Source organism: Cryptomeria japonica, chromosome 9 (genome assembly GCF_030272615.1).
Source record: "Cryptomeria japonica chromosome 9, Sugi_1.0, whole genome shotgun sequence".
Lineage (NCBI taxonomy): Eukaryota > Viridiplantae > Streptophyta > Pinopsida > Cupressales > Cupressaceae > Cryptomeria > Cryptomeria japonica.
Genome location: NC_081413.1, coordinates 735,893,857 through 735,909,285, shown reverse-complemented (window position 1 = coordinate 735,909,285; position 15,429 = coordinate 735,893,857). Strand labels below are relative to the sequence as shown.

Below are 15,429 nucleotides of genomic sequence, written 5' to 3'. Positions count from 1 at the left end.
CTTGAATTTATCTTTTCAAATTCACATAACCAACACAGTCGTAGCTTGACTAAAAATACATACCCTTGCCTTTTTTGTTTTATCTTTCACTGTGACAGGAGGCCCTGAAACTTCTTGTTGCCCCACTGATCTTTTTGCCATGCTTACACTTTTCCGGGGAATCTGATTAACCTCCACGTTCTCAGTTATTTGCTGCAATTGAGTGCCCTTGGGAATCAAGCAACGAGAACCACTGGCACTTGTACTATCTAGGTCCCCTTTTGTACCTGTTGGATTTCTCTTCTTAGGAAGAACACCAACAAATCGTGCAATTTCTTTCATTGATCGGAATCTTTTCCCATCTGGTGAATGATAAGCCTTGTATATAACTTTGTTTTTCTTTTTAGCTTGCACTTCCCACCCTTCTCCAATGGTCCCACCACGTGCATTTATGTACTTCTTCAACTTCTCTAGTAGATCCAATTCAATTTGTTGCATTTCATGAGCATAAGAATTTTCATCATGTGTTTCAAAATCTATGCAATGATTAGATGCTGCAGAAGCATCAGAATGTAGTGCTTGATTTTTTCGAGCCTTTGGAAATGATTCACATTTTGGTGGAGGAATATCTGTTTCCTTTAATGATAGCAGAGTACTAACAAGCTTCTCATTATGCTCAGGGAAAAGATCTTTAGACCCATCATGACTTCCATGGGACCCCCCTGTTTTTAAAGATGCCTGTATTACATCATTGGCTACATCACTCTGACTTCCACTGAGAATACCACGTACTTGCCTTTGGTTTTCTTTGGAATCTTCTAAGGATATTTTCCTTCCATCATCATATTCTCCCCCGTCTGCAGAATCCATACGTGGCACATTCTTGTATGTCTTAGAATCTGAGATTCGCATATCAGCAACTTGTCCTGTTGAATCAGAGTGAACAACAGAAACATCTGTCCCTGTTGGCCCAAATCTCTGCCTCTTACTTGATCGCAACTCTCTGTCCATTGTCATTTTTCTTGATCCTTGTGTGTACTTTAGCTCCTTATTTCAGGATGCAACAAAGCTATCATAAGAAACAATGAATATGGTACAATACAAATTGGTTCAACGCATTTAAACTTCAAAAATGATAACCTGTCCTACTGTTCCCTCAGTATACTTATAGTTACCTGCCTAACTCATAGAGCAAGTGCCTTGAAATGTATGTCACATGAATATTTTCAATCAATAATATATTCACTTTGATTGTGCAACTGTCTGCAAAAACATAGAACAGTAAACTTTTTTATAATGAGATAAATACCATAGACTTCAAAACAAAAGATCACAGGTAATTTTCCACGCCTCATCAAGTTGTAAAAACCCAAAAGAGATAGCACGAGAACTAAATTTTCCATTACACCATATCTTTTTCCAAAATTTAATGGTAAGAGCTATAAACTTTTCAACAATTAGATAAACCTTATTGAATCAACACCGAGAAATCAAACTTTACAAGCAGTTGATTGAAGTTTTCTTCCACCCAAGAAAAATAGCATCACCAAAAGAGCAAAGAATAGGTGACTGAACGAATGACTTGAAATATAAAGACCAAATAAACATAGAATTATAAGAATAAAGTACATACAAACCTACTGTATCATATTAATATTACAGAATATGGAGCCCCCATTAATGGAATAATCAATAATAACAACAGAAATAAAGCTCTGTGGAAACCTTATAAAGAAGGATTTTTTTAGTTGAACTTCAATTGGGCTTCTAAGGTAATCCGAACTTGGCTGATGCTGGAGCAGTAATTTATTGCTCTCAAGGTTTGTTTGTAAATAGCAGCTCTTTTTATCTTGGTCCCAAGACAAATAAAGAAGCTGAAGTGTTAGTGCTTCTTGAAGGTCTTAAACTGGTTTCCTCTTTGCATTGTAAGTTTTTGGAATAGAGGAGGAGTGTCAGGTAATAAACAGGGATGCATTCAAAACTCTCTTAACAACTGGACACTTAAAAACATCTTAGAGGAAATTCAAAATGTAAGTACTCTCTTTGATTTAATCTCCTTCCAGCACTAGTACAGAGAAACAATTGGGTTGCAAAATGTTTAGCAGCTTAGCCAATACAGGAAAACCTCAATTCCAACTCCTAGCTAAAACACTTGATCTGAATGAGTGGGATATATGTCATTGGCTAAAGAAAATTTAACCCATGAGGTGCCCTTCTCGCAGGCTAACTTTTAAATCACGGCTGAATGAGTAATCAAAGTGTCCCAATAGTTGAATAATTACAATTATTGGAGAACAGTATATTGCAGCAGTGCCTCATTTTATGATTTGGCTCCTACGTATGAGACTTGCAGAGTTTATTATCTGTAGCCTAAGTCTCTTTGTTTTTACCATATGTTTTTTCTGATTGTGTGCAAGGTGTCGTGGAAACTGGCTATTTGGCAGCAGACCAGTTGAATCTCTCTTGGTTGCAGGCATCAAAATGAGCAAATGTCTAAGCTGTGGTTCACCATATAGTGGCACAGATTCAGACCATTTACTCCAATGCATTTTCTCGGTGGAGGAGGCTGCAACTTTGGCCTTCATCAAGTATATCATGGGTGCAGATGGGCTGGAAGTTTCTGAGGTTCGGCAAACCCATGTGCCTATAGCAGACACTTTTATTTTGCAATTGGGATGCAGAGCACCTGATGTGGTGATCCAAGATTTTCTATAATAATGTGGTCCTTCTTGTGGTTGACAGTTCTGGTGAGGGCCCTCTTGACTTGGAGGAAGAGAACTTTGTATCTGTAATGTCCCCTACTAGGGTTTGGTCGATTTTAACCATAATTAATCTATTTTCAAAGTACTTATGACTTATACTAACTTGATTAGTGGTCAAGTCTATCTTAACATGAATCCAATCTGCAATGTTCTATCTTTCTTTAGTCTATCAAGTGCTTGCTAACTTACCATACTATATAATTAATCCTATTCTGATTCATTTATATATCATTTTCGTATTTATTAATTACTAGTTATATGGATTATCACTAATTTCTAGAAGTACTGTATTAATTATTATTATATTAATATTTATTATTATCAATATCTATACAATCCTTATATTATTCCTTATGTAGATTTGAGTAGATATAAACATAAATAAGTAGACGAGTTAAACAATATTACCAATAATTTATGTGTTATCTAATAACCTATTAATTCTACCACTGCCTAAAAGCACTAACTATATTCAGTGGCTGTAAGAGCAGACAGATCTGACATGTGTCGGATCTGGTCTCCCACTGTATACAGAATTAAGAATGACTGTCATACATATTGCAGTCTATACTAATATTATTAATATTACTACTTAATTCTGCATAAGAATATTATCAAGCTTCTTATATTAAGCATACATACTAAACACCTCTCCTATGCATATCCCCGAGAATTAGGATGTTACAGCCTGTTACTGGCATATTCTCCTTTTGAGCGATCTGCTAGAATAAAATAAAAATAGTCATTTCTCCTCCCGAATCCTTACTACCTATCCTTCCTTTATATCCTTATGAAGAGATGCATTACTTCACCAAGGATGTATTGCTTATTAATCTTTTAATATATAAGTTGTTTGCTCTATGTAATTCGATGTCTTCTTAACCTTAACCAAAACTCCAATCGCTGCATATTACACTCCAATCGCTGTTGTTAATTGATATCTTTTTCTTACCAATAATCGCTATCCTTCATTATACCCATTAACCGCACCTCTTCATTATCATGATGCCTACAGTTTGGACTTGTATGCTAATCGCATCTCTTCAATATGAATAAATCTCAATCTTACATTTGTTAGTTTATGTTTGCCAATCATTAATATTGAATATAGTTTATCATATTAATGATAGGCTGTCGTTGTTGAAGCCATGTATCCCTCAGCCGATGTCTGCCTTTTCCACAAGCTAATCGATGGTCATTTGATGTGGCAAGAATTGCGCTCAACCTTTGGTCCGTTTCCTCTTAGCATCGGACTTCTATCTTTATCCTCGTCTATGTGACTTGAGTGGGTCTTCACTCCCAAGGGCAATGGTATCAGATCTGTTACTGTTGATTATGGGCAGTATGCTTTAAGCAATACGTCAAGTCTCTTCCCATGATGATGATTGATAGCCACCTGATGGTCTTCTGTTTATCTGCTCCGGTGATTCTTTTCGACTTAATGATTATAAGGATGCTTGCAAGTCTTTATTATTTTTAAATATATAAATTGTGTTTATAATATGTAAATTACGTTTATTATTTGAATCATGTTTATAATAACATAATATTAATTTGAATATCTCTAGAATACTATTATTAATAAATATTAATTAAATAGCAATATTTAATAAATAAAATTTAAATAATTATTTGTTGGTAATTATTGTATTGATTAATAATAATATTTGATATATATATATATATATATATATATATATATATATAATGATCAAGGAGGGGACATGACGGTATCTCCTAAGGTGTTTGTTAAGTTTATTCAAATTATGTGATCAAGAAGATAGAAGAGATGGAGATATAACCTGAAAGTTGTATTTGAACTGCTGTAGTGTGGATTGAAGGATGCACAACACTTATTGATTTCTGTGTTTTCATCCTCCTCGTTGTATGCAAGTTATATATGTGAATGAGGGGTTATGTAGTGAGCAGATATGTCTTCCCACATGGGAAGACACATCTCTTCCCTACCTACTACTCACCACAGCACGTTAACAAGCATTCACTTGACCGATCGTGATTTATTAAGAATTTGCTTAATCACAACCCGATGACATGAAACGGTGTAACCGGTGGCAAACAATATTTCAATTTTGATTTATTATTTAAAGTATATACTAATAGTTAATCTATTATTATATATGTTGACATGAAATCAAATTTATGCTTCGGAATCATGAAATTTCACGACCGACGTTACAAGAATTAACACTCCCTCTTAACTAGGGAGGACACATTTCATGTTAGAGAAAACATCACAATTCATCCATTGATTGTGAAGAGAAGAGATATCACACCATAGTGATATTCAGAGATATGGTTCAACAATGAATATCAAGTCTCATGATACTCACCATAACTCATAGTTATCAAGTAAGGTATGTGCATTGGCATCAAGTCACATGATGCCTACCATATTGATAATGATTCATGGCATGTCCATGAATATTATGTTCATAATATTCACCATGAAGATCTCTATCATAATTATGGTTTATTTAATGATATCGAGCAACTAATATCTACCATAATGTCTCAGAGATATATATACTATCATGACATGTCCACAGATATCAAGTCACATGATATCCATCAAGATAGATAAATTGATAATTGTAAAATCGTCACCTTACAATATCAATTTGAAACAAGTGTTCATTATTGAAAAGTCGTAACCCTTCAATAATGTTCACAGGGGGCCCATGAAGTCATGGAGTCACACACATGACAAATAAAAGAGTTTACAAATTAAACATCTTTAAATATATTAGTATATCAGAATAAATGAGACTCTATCTCAAAATTAAATAACATTTTCAACCATACCAAGTTTATGTCTAAAGTGATCGATCTTGATCCTGGAGAGAGGCTTGGTAAGAATGTCTGCAATCTGATCACCTGTACTAATATAATTCAGTCGGATCACATTCCTTTCCACCATATCTCGAACATAGTGATAAGGAATCTCAATGTGTTTAGACCTGTCATGAAATACTGGATTCATTGAAAGCTTGATGCAACTCTGATTGTCACAATAGATGACAATAGGATTTAAGGGCTGACCAAACAGTCCTACAAGCAATTTTTGGAGCCATACTGCTTCTCTTGCTCCCATGGAGGCTGCAATATATTCAGCTTTTGTAGAACTCTGAGCAACTGAGGATTGTTTTCTACATATCCATGAGATCATTCTTGATCCTAAACTGAAGCAACATCCTGATGTGCTTTTCCTGTCAACTACGCTTCCAGCAAAATCAGAATCAGTGAATCCATGTAAGTCAAGGTCTACATGTTTATAGTTCAGGCCAAAACCAATAGTTCCTCGAAGATATCTCAGAATATGTTTTGCAGCAACAAGATGTATTTCCCTAGGTTCACACATGAACTAACTTAGTGCATTAACAGCATAACATATATCAAGTCTCGTGTTTACCAAAAAACATCAGAGATCCAATAATCTGTCTGTAGAGGGTAGGATCTGCAAACTCTAATTCTGCAGCTGCTTCCTTTAGCTTGTGCAGATTTGTCTCCATAGGTGTGGTCATGGATCTACAATCCATCATTCCAAATCTCTTGAGTATATCAATGGTGTATTTTCCTTGATTAAGGATTATACCATCTACCTGCTACCAAACTTCCAATCCAAGGAAGTAGTGAAGAATTCCTAAATCTTTCATATCAAACTCAGAGGCTAATTCTTTCTTACATCGAGAAATACAATTATCCTCTCCTGTGATTAGTAGATCATCAACATAAAGAATAAGAATTAATAATTCACCATTGATTACCTTGTAGTAGAGATTTGGATCTGCTTCAATCTTGGAAAACCTTAATTCCAAGAGATAGTGATCAATTCTTTCATACCATGCTATGGGAGCCTGTTTCAGTCCATGTAGAGCTTTTTTTAATCTACAGACATGTGATTCAGCCTTATGAATCACAAAACCTTCAGGTTGCTCCAAATAAACTTCTTCAATCTTACCATTTAGAAAAGCAGTCTTGACATCCATTTGATGGACTTTCCATCCTTTAAATGCTGCAATAGCCAAAACTGCTCAGACAGAAGTGTATTTGGCAACAAGAGCAAATGGCTCTTCATAGTCAATACCTTCTTTCTGTGAGAAACCTCTGGCAACAGGAGCAAATGGCTCTTCATAGTCAATACCTTCTTTCTATGAGAAACCTCTGGCAACAAACCTTGCTTTGTGCTTCTCAATGCTGCCATCTACTGCATGTTTGATTTTGAAGAGCCATTTAGAAGATACCACAAATTTGCCTTTAGGCCTAGGCACAATATCCCAGACATCATTTTTTAGAATTGAATGATACTCTTTTGACATAGCATCTTTCCAAACTTGATGCTTGAGAGCATCTCCAACACAGGAAGGTTTTGCATCAATGATCTCACTCATCAAGGCAGTATTACTGGAAAATAGGTTAGGTCTCTTACTTTCTTTGAAGGTCCCCTTTGGAGCAGCATAATTTTCAGCTTCTTGAAGCATCTTTTTAGCCCAAAATGGTCTCTTCCTAGTTTCGGGATAATGTTCTTCTAAAGGTAAGCCTTGAACTTCATGCTCAGCATTTTGAGGGGTCTCCCTCTGAATCTCAAGGGTGGAATCCTCATCCATGCTTGTAGGAGGATCTTGGTGTTCTAATTCATTAGAGCTTTTGGACCTCCTGAATGCTATGTCTTCTTCAAAGATGACATCTCTGCTTAGTTCAATTTGCCTTTGACCAGGTATGTATACTCTGTAAGCCTTAGAGGTTTCACTGTACCCAACAAATACCCCTTTCTTTCCAGAAGGTTCTGACTTTCACCTCTTTTCTTTGGGGAAATGAATATAGACTGGACACCCAAAGATCTCGAGATGACTTATGTCAGGTTTGTTACCAGTAATGGCTTCTTCAGGGGTTTTATTATCAAGAAGAGAATGAGGACATCTATTTTGAATGTACACAGCTGTCCTAGATGCTTCAGCCCAAAATGAGGTTTCTATATTTGGTCAAACAACATAGCCCTAGCAGCTTCTACCATAGTCCTATTCTTTCTTTCAGCTACCCCATTTTGTTGTGGGTTATAAGGTACTATTAACTCCCTTTTAATCCCAACATTTATATAATAATCTTTAAACATATCAGAAGTGTATTCCCCCCCATTGTCTATTCTTAAGGTTATGATTTTCTTACCTGTCATGTTTTTTGCAAGAGCTTTGAATTCCTTAAATTTAGAAAGGATTTTTTCAGACTCTTTGTACCTCAGGAAATATATCTAGGTCTTCCTAGAATAATCATTTACAAATATTACATAATATAAAAATCCCCCTAAGGAGGGTACAGACATGGGTCCACATAAATCAGAATGAACTAATTCTAATACATTTTTGGATTTACTGTTGCTAGAATTAAAAGACCCTTTAGTATTCTTTCCCAAGGCACACCCCTTGCAGACTCCTTCAGAATTTTGACTTAGCTTGGGTAAGCCAATCACCATCTTCTCTATCTTAGGTAGGGCATGGAAATGAAGGTGCCCTAATCTTCTATGCCAAAGTTCATTTGAATTTGGAGTCTCATGAATCAAGGCTTGAGGTAGAGTCGTGCAAAGTCTGTAGAGGCTCCCTTGTCTTACTCCAATGGTGTGGGCTTTCTTGATGGTGGAGTTCTTTGGCCAAGCAAGTACCTTTCCTTCCATAAAGGTTAATATGTAACCCTTATCTTCAAGTGCAGAAACTGAGACAAGGTTTCTCTTTATACCAGGTACAAATAGAACTCCACTCAGCTGTAGGGATATGCCTGACTTTAGGTTGATATTGCAGGTTCCTATTCCCATAACTGGATAATTTGAGTCATCACCAATTGTCACTTCTTCATTTAAATTTTCCACAAGTGTATCTAGGTGCTCAAGAAATCCAGTGATGTGTCAAGATGCTCCGATGTCAATCACCCATGTGTTGGAACTAGAGGTGACTTGACTAGAGAGGGCTGAGTAGAAGACTAGTTTCTCGAAATCACTCCCTTTCTTCATTTCTACCATCGGAGCCTGTTGCTTGATTCTGTCTGGACACTTCATTGCATAGTGCCCATATTGGTCACATCTAAAACATTGTACTTCAGAAATGTCTCTCTTCTTCTTTGTGTTAACTTTTAGCACTTTCAAATTAATATAAACTCAAAAAACAGATTTTAGTTTCTAACTAAATTGATTAGATGCAAGGTTTAGAGTTTTCTAGGTTTAGGCATCACATAGAAATGAACAAAACAAGAACAAGACATGGTTACCCTGGGAAAAACTCCTAGGAGGAAAAACCCAGCCAGAAAAGATACTCAGATCTGATTATTGATTATATTCATATGAAGATTGCAACACTTATCTTTAGTACTTGAAGATGATTGCACATAGGGTTGATAAGGTCTTCAACAAGTCTGCACTTTTGTAAGTCTCAAGCCTGCCCCATTTAACACAGTAATCAGCAATCAGATCCACACCCTAGGTCAGCACTTTATTGTATCTTAAGTCTGCCCCTTTGCCTGAAACTGGATTGCAACCCTAGCTGTTTGAATCTGGAATAGTTCGCCCTCCTTGTAATGGTATTTGCAGAATAGTTCGCCCTCCTTGCAATTGTATTTGCTCTTGATATTAGCCCCTTTTATGACAGATACAAATCGCCAATATTACTTCTTCAAACTTCGCATTTTAGGCAGGGGTATAATTCGCATGGAATGATGACTTGGTAAAAGATAATGTGAAGTTGTTCTTTATTTATATGGTGAGAAATGACTTTAGTCATGTCGGCTTGCTTTATAATTTATTTATTTATTAATTTTCCTTTTTAGCCTTGATAGGGTCGGCCCTATTTTGGGAGAGCATGTTGAGTGTGGCGTGAGCAAGTTTAAGTGGTGTCGTGGGGTTTAGGGCCCAGCCCTACACGTTGGAGAAAGGGGCCAGCCCTTTGGGCGGATTCCAATTGCCTTGGGCAACATTGGAATCCGCCATCCCCTAATTACAATCAACACTTTGAAGACCTCTTTCCATTTGAGCCATTGTCCCTCTTTCTCTTAAAAATCTTCTTCTTTCCTTTCTTGTGGAAATTAGAGTTTAGAACTTGAATGTCTTCATTACCATTGTTTTGTTTTATTCCTCTTGTGACAAGCCGAGATTCCTCTTGAATGCAATCGGTTTTCAATCTATTGAACTTAGGAAATTTAGAACGAGCACTGATTCCTTGAATGAACGATTCCCATGAGGTAGGAAGTCCATTTAGAGCCATCATAGCAAGTTCTTTGTTGTCTACTAGATGTCCAATAGTGGATAGTTGATCCCTAAGCTCAGTGATCCTCAAGAAATAGGATGTAACTGTCTCTCCTTTATTCATCTTTATATGGTGTAGTTGACTCTTTAAGGTGAGAGCCCTGCTAGTGTTGTTGATTTCATAAATGTTGGCTAGGGTTTTGAACATCTGAAAAGCCGTCTCATATTTAGAAATAACTGGCACAATGTGGTCTCTCACTTAATCCACAATTATCTTAAGAGCCTTCTCACTGTCCTTTCTCCATTGAATTTTCTCTGTATCATCAGAGGGTTCAAGAATTTCACTTTTGACATGGGAGTCAATTTTATTTTCTTTTAAAACAAGCATGATCCTGAATTTCCAAGATACAAAATTTGATGCTCCATCTAACTGATCTTCAAACCTAACTCCAATTGCTATTAGGAATATTAGGAATGCGATCTACTCAGGGCCGGGTGAACGTCTATAAGACCATTACAGAATTTAATTTGATCTTCCTTAACTTCGCTCTAATACCATGTTAAGTTTATTCAAATTCTGTGATCAAGAAGATAGAAGAGATGGAGATATAACCTGAAAGTTGTATTTGAACTGCTGTAGTGTGGATTGAAGGATGCACAACACTTACTGATTTTTGCGTTTTCATCCTCCTCATTGTATGCGAGTTATATATGTGAATGAGGGGTTACGTAGTGAGGAGATATGTCTTCCCACATGGGAAGACACATCTCTTCCCTACGTACTACTCACCACAGCACGTTAACAAGCATTCACTTGACCGATCATGATTTATTAAGAATTTGCTTAATCACAACCCGATGACATGAAACGGTGTAACTGGTCGCAAACAATATTTCAATTTTGATTTATTATTTAACATATATACTAATAGTTAATCTATTATTATATATGTTGACATGAAATCAAATTTATGCATCGGAACCATGAAATTTCACAACGGACGTAATTAACAGTGTTGGACATGGTGGATAGTAGGCACTTTTCTTCATTAAAGAAACAAGCTGACCCGGCATTATATTGCCAGGATTTAGCTTTATGTGTTGATATTTTGAGGGATATAGTAAGAAACAATTGTTTCAAACTTTCTAGTTTATTTACTTTTCCTGGGATTTCTAAAAGTAGTGTCACCCGTGCAGCCAGGCAGTCTTTCCAGGAGCTGGGATGAAGCTTGAATCCAAGAAGCAGGAGGGCTCCTTACCCAGTCAATCTGCTAAGGTGGAAGCAGCTGGTCCATCTGTTTCTGTTGCAGCAATTTTGTCTGTGATCTTGGTATTTCTGTAGTATTTTACACTCTAGTGCTTATATTTTGTAGCTCGCCTTAGCATCTTTTCAGCTGTTGGCCTCAATTTAATAGCTTTTACTATGATAGTCAGCCCCTGCAGAAAAAAAAACTACAGAATATGGATTAATTAAAACTTACAAGGAGTGGAGATAACAGACAAAGTAAATGCGTCGGATCAAACTCCCAAAAAAACATGGGCTAAATGAACACATTATTTCCCACAACTTATAGGCAAATGTCACATTGCCTGCAAATTGAATGTCTAAAATTACCCAATCATATTGGTGCTTTCAACATTCAACTCAGCCAAAGATAAATATGTCAGCTTTCTATGATCTACATCATTCAGAACCAATAGCAATAAATCTTTGGGAATTTGCCTTTTGTTTGACATCCTACAAAGTGATTGTGCTGGTTCCAAAGAGTCCAATGTAACAAGTAATTGCAAAATTACGAATAATGTTTTGTGGCCAAACTGTAAACATAACTAACAGTCATTAACTCCCTCATTGTCCTTGCTCGTGATGATTTAAGCTATGTAATATCAGTAGATACCATTTGTTATTCCATTATCATATAATAGACCAAAACATACAACAGCTTCATCACATCCAGCACTCGGTGCTCACTAGCGCTTTGGTATTATTGTAAATCATTAGCTTCAAACTTTCAAACTAGAAACGACATCAAAAGTTTGTATTTAATTGCACAGACATCACATAAAAATAATATAACATCCACTGGTATCACAACCTGGAGTGGAAATCTGCATTGCTTATGATTTGCATGGTTCTGGCATAATTCATCTCAATATTATTGCCTGATGTACTTATCTTCTATCTAATCAAGCCATTCTCAAGTCACCAAGAGTATATTTGTGATACGGAGAAGTTGAAATCAAGGCAACCACCATACAGCAAGGAATGCCTATAATTATGATAAACAATCTGCATCCAGGCCACCCTTTTAACTTCTTTGCTTAAAAGGCATTATACCTTCAAAACTGTTGAAAGCATTTAAAGTTACATTTCCTTCTCTGTATTGTCATTGCTTAAATCCTGTCATATTATTCACAATGACATTGGGAAGCTGCAGAGTAAGAATATGAATTGTTCTCTGAAAATATTGAGACAGATTCAATTTTTTAACTAAAAGAACATATTTCCCATTCTGGCAAATACCCTACCTAGATAACAACATGAACATAATAAAATGTCTTGTAGGGGAATATATTGTTACAATACAATGTACATCGTCATCATGAAGGCAGCCTGTTTATTGTTTACTTCTTTTTCTTTTCTTTTTTGCAAATTTATTTTCTCTTGAGCATCTTTTCATATGGTATATCTCGCACAGTTTTGATAATTCTACCCCAATTAAGCTTTGTCAGTTTTTAGTCTTTAACGTGATTCCAGAGTGCTAACAAGTATCAACTATTTTCAATCATGCGATAATTCAGAAGCTCCGAGAAAGTCAAACTAAATGTTGAACTAATATGCTAAGTAGATACAGAATCAGATTGATCACGAGGGAAGCAAATTATACATGCAAAAGCTTAGTGACTCTTTAAGTCTGAACTCAGAAATTGTTTTCTGAAGATTAGAAACTCATTTTCGGATTTCAAGAATATTTTCCTCTCTAGATAAACTTTCAAAAAGGTCTAGACAGAGACCCAAAACTTTTGGAAACATTTCGAACGTATTTGGGGCATCTATTGCAAAATTGCAGCCTTGTCAGGGATTACCAGAAGTTCCTATGCATGCTGGGGCCCTATTATATAGAACACTCTTGAAGTTTCTAATGTCGTTTCTAGTATTTCCCGAAAGCTTCTAGAACAATTTTCAACAGTTAACAGAAATCTCTGCCGTCTTTAAACCATTTCCTACCATTTGCTTGAAGAATTACCCAAATGCTTGTTCCATTTCATGATCTAGCCATCCCTACTTCCTCTATTGGCATTTCTAAGTACCTAATTCCTATTCTCAGATCAATATAGCTTCAGTTTTAAGTACACACGTTGAGCTTTGTAACAAATAAGTTGTCTTTTTCCAACCCGCAACCCTCCTGCGAGTGGAAAATGACAAAACTGCAAATACCAAGTAACATTTTTTTCTAGAATGATTGAAAAATTAAAATGATAAACAAAAAATAAAATTGCCCATTTCACTTCTACTTCCCCAAAGGTAACACCAAACCTGTCAATTGCATTGCCCTTTGAATTTGAGATATTTCTAGCATCTTAAAATTTAAACTACAAAATTCTGTAATGACCCAACTACATCTTCCAGTGTGATCAAGAAAACCCTCTGGAAAGAATCGATTTACAAAACAAAAACTTGATACAGTGGATTACACAGTTAGGTCTTCAAAGGGAAAACCTACAACCTATCAGTTACATTACCCTATAATCACCGGAAACTTGGTTTTAGGGACAAATCACGTACCCATACCTACATCTCTTTGTGACTCTGTTCAGAAGTAAAATAGTGATACCCTTATTCATATGCTCCTATATCCTAATTCATAATAACATCCTGGTCGCAATTCCCATCCCCATACCCCTCTCACAAACCAGTAACTGTACTTTATAATAGGAGCTTGCGATCTTGCTAGAATTTCCAACATTGTTAGTAACTTTCTCCTAGTCACGGTCAATGCAATCAAAACCTCCACCGCACGATCTAAGAGGTTGTATGAAAAGTTGTGCATTAAGGGTGCCTATTTGATGATGACCACACAATCTGACACTACAGGAAACAATAAACCAAAACAAAAAAAATTGTGTATGCCTACTAGCGATTAGAAAACATGCCGCAGTGAAAAAAAAACAAAGTTCATTGCCCTGGGCTTGATTGGATAAGGCAAAGCTCTAAACAAACCATATCAGAACAACAACAATTATGTTAGACAGAAAGAAATGAAAAAGTAATCCCCAATTGGCCATGCAAATTACTCTGAACTTGCCTTCCATCAATGTGCTAAAGAGTGTCTGATTAAACCCAACAGTCTGATTCTCCTTGAAAAATATATAAACAACCACCCGCAAAAATCAAAACTGAGCATACCTCCTACTGAGCAGAAAACATACAGCATGAACCAAAAACAAAAAATTTGATTACCCTGAGCTTGACTGGACTTAAAAATTACAGACCCCTGATAGACCATGTCAAGCCAGGAAAAAAACATAAAAATCATAAAAAGCAACCTCTGAATTTTCATGCAGATTAACGCAAACTCAGTTCCAATCAATCTGTAAACGCGCCTAATAGTTATCTATCCATAACCAAATGCAAATTTGCGTTTAGCATACACGCACGCAATTACAAAAACTGGGTAAGGCAGATAATATGCAATTCAAATCATGGATTAAAACCCCATTAAAGTATAACTTAATACAGAAACAGCACTGTATATATCTTCTTCTCGTATATAAAAAGCAAAACAAAAAGTAGTCACTGACCCGAAGTTTGTAAGAAAACAGCTAACTTTGATTTTTTTCCTGCTTATCCCACCATAATCCCTCGCTCAAAACCTGCACTGGTGCATGCTATGTCGCTGTATATACGTGGTGCACTCATTTTTTTAAATAAAATGTGTGAAGAAAAATACCGAAAAGAAAAATTTCGAAAGTGCCTCCCCTGCCTGCAGAACAGCAGTAAGGGCAGTTTGAGTATACATAAAATTGAAATGGATCTTGAGATCCGCAACATTACAACTTTTCTTGCAACATTTTTTGAGCTTCCCTTTCGAAATTTTGCATGTTGGGTTCTACTATTTTTTTGGAACTTTGTATTGCTTAAATGTGGGCTTCTCTCTTCAATTGGCATCCACTAGAATATTGTTAAATCTAAATATTGGGGAAAGGGGTGTGCCATGTGTGATGAGCACCACTCCAATTGATGAGAGCATCACATGTGTTACAGGAATTGCTAAAGAATCATGGGGAGTTGTGTACATTGTGCTAGTGTTCATGTTATTAGAAAACAAATCAATAGTTGGTTGGGATTGATAAATTAATAATTTCTAATGATTATTTTAGAATATTATTTTTTTTAAGATAGGAGTATTTAGTTTTCATGATTAAAGAATGTGAGATAATAGT

At 36.0% G+C, this 15,429-nt stretch overlaps 1 protein-coding gene across 2 annotated transcripts in view; it reads right to left on the bottom strand.

The window, feature by feature from the left end:
• Positions 1-15,119, bottom strand: part of LOC131038648 (uncharacterized) — an 88,871-nt gene extending 73,752 nt beyond the window's left edge. Inside the window, exons 1-3 of one of the 2 annotated variants that reach the window (XM_057971139.2) lie at positions 14,788-15,119; positions 1,155-1,242; positions 64-1,048 (exon numbers count right to left, since the gene is read on the bottom strand). In XM_057971139.2, the coding sequence (XP_057827122.2) occupies positions 64-996 (933 nt within the window). In that variant the 5' untranslated portion in view covers positions 997-1,048; positions 1,155-1,242; positions 14,788-15,119. The remainder of the gene's footprint in view (positions 1-63; positions 1,049-1,154; positions 1,243-14,787) is intronic. The other variant, XM_057971138.2, reaches the window with a different exon arrangement.
• Positions 15,120-15,429: the final 310 nt, after the last annotated feature.